This window comes from Cavia porcellus, unplaced genomic scaffold (assembly GCF_034190915.1).
Source record: "Cavia porcellus strain 051 isolate PalLab524CR breed Dunkin Hartley unplaced genomic scaffold, mCavPor4.1 scaffold_23, whole genome shotgun sequence".
In the NCBI taxonomy this organism is placed as follows: domain Eukaryota; kingdom Metazoa; phylum Chordata; class Mammalia; order Rodentia; family Caviidae; genus Cavia; species Cavia porcellus.
This window is the reverse complement of record NW_026947506.1, coordinates 6,804,396-6,815,132: the sequence shown is the minus strand read 5'-3', so window position 1 is coordinate 6,815,132 and position 10,737 is coordinate 6,804,396. Positions and strand designations below refer to the sequence as shown.

The 10,737-nt window shown below is 54.5% G+C and overlaps 1 protein-coding gene across 1 annotated transcript; it reads left to right on the top strand.

Annotated features, from left to right (window-relative positions):
• Gdf2 (growth differentiation factor 2) lies at nt 1-8,137 on the top strand. The gene is made up of 2 exons (XM_003466068.4): nt 1-1,462; nt 3,927-8,137. The coding sequence occupies exons 1-2, from the start codon at nt 994-996 to the stop codon at nt 4,898-4,900; spliced, it is 1,443 nt and encodes a 480-aa protein (XP_003466116.2). The 5' UTR covers nt 1-993; the 3' UTR covers nt 4,901-8,137.
• Nucleotides 8,138-10,737: the final 2,600 nt, after the last annotated feature.

Here is a 10,737-nt window from a genome sequence, read left to right as displayed (position 1 = left end):
TCGTGACCCCAGATTTGTGACGTCTTCTGGGTACTCTGTGCTGTTTCTATGTCCAGAGGTCTTTTTCATATAGGACCTCCAAAAGATAAAGGGGGAATTCTGTGACTCCAGGCTGCTAGATGTTAGAACCACATTCCCCCAAATTGAAGAATGAATTCCGAGGAACGGCAGATGTTAAGAGGAGGAGAAGATACTCACTGAGGGGGACAGAGACAGCTCCTGAGGGACAGCAGGAGACCTGAATGGGCTGTGCAGATGTCACTTTACTGAGGGAAGTTTTACAGAGCAAAATCACAAAGTAGGTGCAGAATCACAAGGTGGATACAACGTGGGACAAAACTAGGATCAACCAGTAGAATTCTGAGTACAGCCACTGAGGTCAGGTGATCCAGCTCGTGTAGCAAGCGACGTGGAGAAGATGAGGCAGGAGGTCCTGGTCACCCACCTGGGTGACCAATGGATGCCTAGCTAGGTTTATTGGACCAGGTAATACTAATCAGGTAATGCTAGTATACCGGGTAACACCAGGTAATCCTAGTACATTGCACATCCCCCAGGGGGTGTGTAGGTATTCTGTCTTCATCTTGAGGCCGGCCTTCAGGGGACGCACCACCAGCGACATCCTCTCACTTCTGCTCTGTCCCCTTGGGGGCCCAGCCCCTCCTGAAACCGCTGTATTTCTGCCTCACTTAGCTGTCTGTGATATTCTCAGTGCTGTTTCTTGGATTTCTTGCCCCTTGGCCCAGGAGAGGGGCGGTGTCACCCATCTGCAGAGTCTTCCCAACGGAGCTGACAAGCAAACCAGCCAGGGTCCCAATTAGCAGGAGATAACCCAGTGCAACGCGGACCTTTACGGCCGGCTGCATCCTTCCCACAGGCCTGAGTGCCGGCCCAAGTCTCGGATGTTTACAGAGCCTTCGTTAACAAGAGCTGCCTCAGATAACGGGCCTGGCGCAGTGAAGCCAGATAAGGCAAAGGGCTGGACAATCCAGGATGCAGGGCGAGCCTGTGCGCCCCAGGCGCTCCCTGCAGATCCCTCGGCAGGATGATGCAAGCCCAGGGCGGCCTGGCTCCTTTGGGCACCTGGTAACACATCACCACTGCTGCCACGGCCCTGTGGCCTGCTCTGCAGGGCCCAAGATGTCCCGTGGGGCTCTGTGGGTGGCCCTGCTCGTGCCGTCCCTGCTGGCCTGCCCCGTGCAAGGGAGGCCACTGCAGAGTGAGTGGCAGATGCCACCAGGGGAACCCGGCAGCGGGCGGCAGGAGGGCACTATGGACCTGACCGTGCTCCTGGAGAACATGAAGGTGGACTTCCTGCGGGGCCTCAACCTGAGCAGCGTCCCCTCCCGGGTCAAGACCAGGCTGGAGCCACCGCAGTACATGATTGACCTGTACTACAGGTACACCTCCGACAAGTCGTCCACCCCGGCCTCCAACATCGTGCGCAGCTTCAGCGTAGAAGGTATGGGCCAGGGAGGGGCTGGGGGAGTAAGCCGGGGGGCGCCCTGGCTGCCAATGGGGTGGCGCATGACCACATGCAACCCTAAAGGTTCCCATTGGAATTAATTGCAATGGCATGAGAGGAAAGTACAGTTCTTTCCTTAAGTAACCAATCGTTGTGTGTGGCCCGTGGTGGCCTGTAGGGCCCTGCAAGTCACGGCCTACACCGCAACCCAAAAGTCCCAGCAGGCAGCTCTGTCCCAGCCACAGAGAACACTGAGGGCAGCGGTGCCCGGGGTGCCAGCCCGCCTCACCTCCTCGCCCCCCTCTCCCCTCCCTTCCCCGTCTGTCCCCCCACCTCGTTGCCTTCCCTGCTTGTCCTCTTCTCCGGCTCCTCTTCCCTCTGTCTCTTCCTCCCTTCCCTCCTCCTCCCAGCTTGGAAACAGCTTACTTCCCACCCAGCTGACTGCTGTGTTTTTAAACTTTGGAAGAACACTTGTACCTCTTCGTGATGTGCTCTGACAACCCAATGACAAAGCCTTTGGACAGAAAGTGTCAGACACCTAATTTTTCTAACCATGAAATTCCCTGGCTCAGAGACTAGGAGAAAGCACTGTCTCAGCCTGTGTCCCCTGCCCGTTAGCCAGGGGGAGCAGCAGAAATGAGTTAGGGCAGTGTGGTCAGCTGTGCAGGTGTGGGGAGCTCACTCAGGCCAGGCACGGATGGGAGCCTGGTCAGACTCTGGCCACGCCCTGCGGTCCATGTGAGCAACATGGCTTCATAGTACCAGTCAAGGGCTGGATGGTGGGCCCTGTACCCTTCCCGGGCCTCAGACCTGCAAATGGTCCTAGGGCTGCACCTTACCCACCTGATAGGCAGAGCACATGTCCCTTACCTCACAATGCATGCTCACGGCTGCTGGATTTCCTGATTGCCCAAAAGAAGAAAATTGGATTTCATATGAGCTTGCCTGGTTTTTCAAATTCTGCCTTTATCTTAAAAAAAAAAAAAATGCAATCCATGATACGCCTGGGGTACGCGCCTTGATCTCTGCCTTAGGGGAAGGTTCAGTTCCCTCAGTCAGCGTCTGAATTATCACATCCCAGGGGCCCAAAAGGGAGTATACAGAGCCTGGTGGAAGCAAGTGTGATGTGCCGACCTGGTCCCGAGCTCCATCAAGCTGGCTAGGGGATGGTGTTTTCTAGGTGTCTGACCACGATCCCCCAGCACTGTCACCCCTGCCCCAGGCAGAGTGCATCCGGTCATGAGGCCAAGGTCCAGATGCCTCACCCAAAGGGCAGCACGTTCCACTGGAGCTGAGCCAGGCAGGATGCTGGGCAAGAGGACCCGGGGAGCAGGTGGAGGGGCCATGTGCCTCATGTGCCCAGGTTAGGAGGGACACGGGCAGATTAACCGAGCATCTGCTAGGGGCCAAGGACCTTGAGAAGGCTTCACACCCACCCTAGAGGCAGGTAGGACAGAAGGAAACTGAGATACAGAGCATCTCAGAACTCTGCAAGGTGGTGAGCCCAAGGAGGGGTGAGGCAGGTTCAGCTCTTCAGAACACGAGGGTCCTGCTTCTGTGGGGACACACAGAGTGCCCACGTTCCAGGTGCCTTCTGAGGTTCCGCCCAGTCCACACATCAAGTGAAAACCCCAGAACAGGCCTTTCCTAGTTCTGAATAACTGCTATTACACCACGTTGCATTCTGTTTTACTGAATCATTGAGTCTCTTTCTGTGCCTGACCTAGACATTAACTCTCCTAAGCACGCACGTGCAGGGAGAACTGGATTTTTCCAGTACTAGAAGTGTCCCTGGGGCTGAGGACCATGTGCCCTGAGGACAAGGGGCTGATCTGAGCGCCCAAAGCCAGGCCAGTTCTCTTCCCCTATTGGGATAGCACAATGGCCAAGTATTAGTCGAGGAGACATGGGAATCAGAGAGGATTATACGGCTGAGAAAAGCCTCCTGTTGGGCTTGCATAGCAAAACCACCCACCCGCACTGTGCTTGAAAGCTCCAGTTCCAAATGGTGGTTCAGAGGCTGCTGCGATGGGCTCCGGCTGCCTGTCAGTGAGTTCCCTTGGGATCTTCACACTGAGGCTGCCAAGGCTATGTGGTTTTCTTTACTGATCGTGCATTGGAGCCGTGTGCATTTTGGCAGTTCGATGCCTTGAGTCTCTGTCTTCCTGTCTGTAAAAGAAATTCCCATGATGGCCAAGCTCTCGGTGAAAACACCAGTGATGTAGCGGACAGTAGGAAATGTCGACCCCTACTGGTGGCATTGTTTCTGCTGTCCCGTGGAAGGTTCTAGGCAACCTTTCAAAACGCTTTTCCACCGAGGGCTTAAAGGGAGTTGAACAGAGATAACGGGAAAAAACTGTCCTCCCATGAGCCCTGCACCCAGACCTGGAGGCTCAGCTTTCGGGTCATGAGGGTAGAAGCTCCGGCCATGCCAATCCCATGTTGTGTCTTTGCATTTTAGATGCCATCTCCACGGCGGCCACCGATGACTTCCCCTTCCACAAGCATATCTTGCTCTTTAACATCTCCATCCCCAGGCACGAGCAGATCACCCGGGCCGAGCTCCGGCTCTACGTCTCCTGTCAAAACCACATGGATGCCCTCCGTGGGCTGGAAGGGAACATGGTCATCTACGACGTCCTGGATGGAGAAGGCGCCTGGGATGGTGCCTCGGGGACCAGGACCTTCCTGGTGTCCCAGGACATTCGGGGCGAGGGCTGGGAGACATTGGAAGTATCCAGCGCCGTGAAGCGGTGGGTCAGGGCGGACTCCTCCAAGAGCAAAAATAAACTAGAAGTGATGGTGGAGAGCTGCAGGAAGGGCTGTGACACGCTGGACATCAGCGTCCCCCCAGGTTCCAAAAATCTGCCCTTCTTTGTGGTCTTCTCCAATGACCGAAGCAACGGGACCAAGGAGACGAGGCTGGAGCTCAGAGAGATGATTGGCCACGAGCAGGAAAGCGTGCTCAGAAAGACACCCAAGAGCAGCCAAGGGGAATCAGGCGAAGGCCACGGGGAGGAGGAGGAGGAGGGGGGCGGGGGGCAGGAGCAGGTCACTGCAGGTCGCTCCTCGGTGGGCTCGTTGTTAGCCAGACACAAGCGGAGCATCGGGGCCGGCAGCCACTGCCAGAAGACCTCCCTGCGGGTGAGGTTCAAGGACATCGGCTGGGACAGCTGGATCATCGCGCCCAAGGAATACGACGCTTACGAGTGCCAAGGTGGCTGTTTCTTCCCCCTGAGCGATGACCTGACGCCCACGAAGCATGCCATCGTGCAGACCCTGGTGCACCTCAAGCACCCCAAGAAGGTGGGCAAGGCCTGCTGTGTGCCTACCAAACTGAGCCCCATCTCCATCCTCTACAAGGACGACAGGGGGGTGCCCACCCTGAAGTACCACTACGAGGGAATGAGCGTGGCTGAGTGTGGGTGCAGGTAGTACCTGCCCAGGGGGCCGGGAGAGGCAGGGGTTCCTGGGGAGGGGCCCTGCACCCCTGGGAACCACAGGGACCATGTGGCTCTGTGGGCCAGCCCGGAAATAGGAAGGGAGACTGCTGTCCCTCTTGTGACACCACTAAGCACACGTCCCTGGGCTCCGCCCCTGGTGACGGGGACATGAGGGGTGTGGACAGAATAGCAGGGTGTCAGGACCTTTGCTTTACAGGCACAGAAACCAAAAGCCAGCCGGCCAGCGAGTGTTCCGCCCAGGTCTGCGTGGCACCAAGGCCTGGGACCTGCCCCCGTGTCCCATGGGTGCAGGGTCATTCTGCACCTTGAGAGCCGCTGATGCTGGGAGGCTGGAGCACTAAGGCCAGGCCGGGCTCAGCACCTGCTCACCCATGCGTTCCTTCCCTGAAAACTGTGCCCAAACCCAGCTGCAGGCTGCAGAGATCGCCTTCAGGACAGCGACCCTCTGGCATGCCCTGTGTCAGGGCCACTGGGACTCTGGGGCCATGCAGAGGTCAGGGCCTCACAGAGGGACCCTGGGGTGGACTCCACTCTGTGACAGTCTTTAGGACACAGCGGGTGTCCCTTGCCTCTGTGGTGACCTGACTCAGCCTGCCTGACTGCCCAGTACAAGGTCACCATGCATGCCCTGCCCAAGGAGACCGAGGGCAGGGCAAGGGTTTGGATTTGTTGGATTTAAATATGCTCTTAATTTGGCATTTGAAAGGTCCTTATTGGCACTCCTTGGGGACACGCAGTCAAGTGATAAGATGGCCAGCTCTCTGGCCAGGGTCCCCTGGCCTGTGAAGGCCTCGGTCTCACTGGCCCCCGCCCGCAGGTTTGTGGAGTCGCATGGGTGCTGTCCCCACGGTCTCCATCTGCTCTGTGTCCTTTCTGTCCTTGGATCCTCCTGCTGCACAATGAGCCTGCACGGTGTGAAGAAGAGGCTCAGAGCCCCGAGGGCTCCCCTCGGGCACGGCGGGCCCCTCCCTGTGGAAGGGAAAATCCCCAAGCTAGATGCTCACACAGCGTCAACGAGCACCTTTAACGCAAAATCACCATGAAACCCGGACTTCAACTCCTGGATCTGGCAGAAGTGTGAATTCCTGCCAGCCACAGGGCTGTGCCGGGGCAAGGCGTCCTCTTCCAGTCCTGGGGGTGCGTTTCTGTGTCTGTGCAAAGCTCCACTTGGAAATAAAGTCAGAGTCCGTGGTGAGGCCTTTCTTGAATGTCAGGCCAGGGTCCGAGGGCGCTGTGATGCCGCCTGCCCAGGAGCCCTGAGCTGCGCTGTTCCTTACCGGGTGGGGGATGGAGAGGACACGGAGACCTGGAGGACACAGTGTGCAGTGTGCACGGCGATTGCACACGGGGCTGTGTGAGCAGGAGTTGTGAGCAGCTGCGTGTGACAGGACTGGCTGAGCCCTCGCCAGGACACGGGAATAGCTGCGGGTCACCTGAGGGGTCCAGGCCCCCTCCGCCACTCGCTGCTCTGAGCTGCTCCCTCTCCACTCTCTCCTCCAGGCTTCCCCAGTCCCACGTCCTGAAGGTCCTGGAGCTCAGTCCACCACCCTCAGCCCCACTCCCACCCTCCCGGCTCTGCGCTGTGTGGGCACAGGGCTGGGTCCTCGAAGGTGAGGACCTGAGCCTTGTGCCTTGTCCCCCCCAGAGGGCCCACAGCTCAAGGAAAACCCACAGTCACACCTTCAGGACACAGCACAAAAGGGGAGACCTGGGAGACCCTGGGCTTCCCCGCTGCCCCTGGACACCCTGGCCAGCTGCCCCCTCACCGAGGTCCAGAACTTGTGGTGACAAGAAGACTGCAACTCCGGTGCACAAGGGGCTCTTCCGGGAGCCTCCGATGCTCAGGTACCATGACAGAGGCACTTAGGCCAGGCTCTGCTTTAAGGAAGTGTGGTGTACATCTGCAATCTCAGCACTCTGGGTAGCTGAGACAGGAGGACCGAAAGTTTAAGGGCAGCCTGGGCAACCTCGAGATTTAACAAGATCCTGTCTCACGAAATGGGTGGATGGATGGATGGATGGATGGATGGATGGATGGATGGGTGGATGGATGGATGGATGGATGGGTAGACAGGCGTACAGCAGACAGACAATAGATAGCTAGGTGATAGATATTAAGTAGATAGCAGATAATTGAGAGATAATAGATACCTAGATAATAGATAGACGATAAATAGGAACAGAAAGAAAATACTAAATAGATATAGATGATAGATGATCAATAGACAATACACAAGTAGATAGTAGGTAGAAAATATAGATAATAAATGATAGATGGAAGACAGGTCATTGATAGATTTAAGTAGATAATAGATAACAGACGAGAGTAGATAAGATTGGGATGCAGCTCTGTACAGCGACTTTGGGTTCAAACCCAAGTACCGAAAATAAGTGAGTTAAATATATAAATGTCTTAGTGTTCAGAAAATGTATTTTGCAGAGCAAAAGAAAGGAAACTGCCTAAAATGAACAATAGAGGAGTAATTTAATGAACTCTGTCCCTCCAAAAAGAGGCAAAAGATTAAAGCAGACAATTCACCAGCGAAGGTGGACCCGGATAGCACAGAAAGGGAACTCACCAGCCTCAAGTATCAGATGCAGGTGGAAATCACAGGCAATCTGTCAGGACAGCCAGTGTCCACAAGTCCTCCCTGGGTATCCGTGTGCAGGAACTGGAATTCTCAGGGCTGCTGATACATTTAAAACTTCATAAAACACTTAAGACATTTCTTAAAATGCTAAGTGCACATTCATATCCTGTGTACTCTCCCCTTCAAATAAAAAGATATTGATCTGCATGAAGATCAAATGCAAATATTCCTGCCAGCTCTGTAACAGTCCTGTACTTAGATACCCTGGCGATTAATGACAAGGTGAGTGGGTAACAGTTCCTGGTTGGGCTGTACAATGAAACATTACACAGCTGTGAAAAATAAAATCACGGACCGTTCAACAACCTCAGAGGACGGGACACCAAAAGAGCACAAGGAAAACTTGGTAATAATCATAATCTATGTTATCGAACCTATGCCTAGGGTTTCACGGTCTGCCCAGGTGTTGGATCTCACCAAATCTGCATTTCATGGATGGGCAACTTATTCTGTGTCAATTACACATCAATTAAACTGTAAAATAATGCACACTCATTGTATAATTGAAAAGTTCCTGGAAAAAATATAATAAAGAAAACAAGTATCTGTCCCCTGAATCCAACATGGAAGCCCATTGTTAAGAATTTTATACAGAACCACGGCTGGGGATTTAGCTCAAGCGTAAGCGCCTGCTTGGCAAACACACACACACAAAGAATTTTATACAGAATCAAAAAGCACTGATTCCAGGCTGGGGATTTAGCTCAGGGCATAAATACCTGCCTGGCGAGCGCAGGGTCATGAGTTTGATTCCCCCGTACCAAAAAAAAAAAAGAAAGAAAGAAAAGAAAAAAGCACTGATTCTGAGAATATTTATGTGTGAGAGTGAGAATATTTATCACTATATCATTCATAAAGGAACAAACAGAAACTATTTAAAGATATACCTTTCTGGAAGTCCTGGTCCATTTCTGTTACTATAACTAAATGTCACAGACCAGTTCATTTATAAAGAGTAGAAGGTTATTCCACTTGTATTTCTAGACACTTGGAAGTCATACAGCCTTTTCCTGTATCACAGCATGGCAAGGGATGCTCATGGGAACAAGAGACAAATAAAACTGTCAGGGCTGGCTCTATAACCTGTTCTCCACTTAAAGATGTGTCTCTAACCCACCTTCCCCTGCATTAATGCGTGCAATGGGCCAGGTCCTGCCCCACCTCCTGCCTGGAGCTCTGTGACAAGCAGGGTGATACCATGAGATCTCCGGTACCAACAGGCTGCCGGGCCCCACCATACACAAAGAAGACACTCGTTTAAACAGGAAAAAGAGGTGGAAGAGAACTCCTGTACTCACGACCCCACGGAAGCCGCCGTACAGCGAGCCCTTTCCCAGATCTCCTCTGTGTCCTGAAGGTTTGTATTTTAATCCCATGGAGAGGTCACCGGAAGTGAGTTAACTCAACCTTCCACTTGCAAGTGAGAATACAGACACTGAGATATGCATACAGTTGTGGGGTGCCAAGGGGCCCTGAGGCCAGCCAAGATGGGGTTCACTGGAACAAAGGCCACGGCCCAGGGCCTGACCCAGGTTTTATTAATTCTCCAGAACCCCTGAGAACAAACTTGCCTGCCAGCTTGAGTCTCTCCTCCTGTTTTCAAAAAGCCACCGATGCTGTGATGGGGGCCCCACCCTCACAACCCCCCTAACCCTAATGACCTCCCAAAGGCCACATTCCAGATGCCACTAGCATATAACTCAGAGGATCGAGTTTTAGATGAGTGAGTTCCCCGCCTCACAGCCGGGAAAACAGAGCAGCACGTTGTCAAGGACCGTCGTGCACCCACGGAAAGGATGTTATTGATGCCCTCCTCGACCTGGAAGAAATCTGCACTGTGTGTCTGTGAGTAGTGTGTCTCACCAAGTGTGCTACCCAGGATGCACAGACAGGACAGATGTGAGGCGAACAGATGCACAGTCAGGTTATCAGGGAATCGAAGCTGAAGTAATCAGCCTCCTCCAGGAGGAGGATAGACAGAGACAAGACGGCTCAGTGGCCTGGCTTCCTAGGGAACAAAGCGAAACCTGATCAGCCTCATTTCCCATGTGTGGCTAATTTAAAAGGAAATGAACTTCAGGCTCCACCCCTCCCACGCGGCCCCTGGGCACCACCAGTGTGGCCTTGAGACCTGCGGGGACGGTCCGAAGCCATCACTCAGATTTAACGGAGCAGACCAGTTTCACCCCGTTGTAGGGGAAGCCTGGCCCCCTCCAGGTAGGGCTCGCATTCGGGAGTCCGTGTCTGCTGCTATGGCTTTGGAGCTCAGTGCATGAGGGTCATCTTTTAACAGAGCTTTGCGTGTGACCCACTGTGGGAAAACTCACATAAAACAACAGATGGAGAGATGGACAGGGCTTGGCCAGTTGGTACTGCGAATCATTCTGGCTGCCCCAGCTCTGCCCCTTCCCATCCCTGTCAGCACGCAGGACACCACGTCCCCTTCCTGCCTTCACTCTGGAGAGGGTTGGGGAGTTTCTCCCTACCCACACAGAACCAGTGCAAGGTTTAGGTCTACACACACTAGATACCCCAGGTCCCAAGGGGAGCCCCTGCAGGGAATCCCCCCAGGCTCCGATCGCAGGCAGAGCCAAGCCATCACTCAGCAACCTCTGCTCTGGATCACTTCCTCCTCAGGCCCCTGGCATCCTCACACAGAACCCTCCAGTGGTACCCGGATTTTCCCACAATCCACTTCCCTCTGGAGGGAGCGACCCCATCAGCCAGAAAAGACCTCGTGTCATCCAACCAAGGTCTTGCCCACCCCAGAAAGCAGTGGGGTCTCAGGGCAGCTCCTGAGCCAGGGACTTCCCAGGACACGTGTCAGGAGGGGCCAAGGCGGCCAGCTGTCCCCTGATCACATCCCCTCACTTGCAGGCCAGGGTACTGCGGGTTCCCAAAGAGCCTGAAGAACTCTGGGAACCGAACGCAGCTTCCCTGCCTGCCTTGGGCTGCGCCTAAGGGACAAAGCTTTCCCAGCCCAGGCATCTCGGGGACTCAGGATGGATTCCGGTTGTCCTGCTCACCTCCGTCCGAGAGCTGGGTCACCCACATAAATCAGGACACAGCCATGTCCACGGGTGTCACATCCTGACACTCATCTCTGTACTGCACGGGCCCCAAGGTGCCTTAACCCTGGTCACCCTCAGCCCCAGAG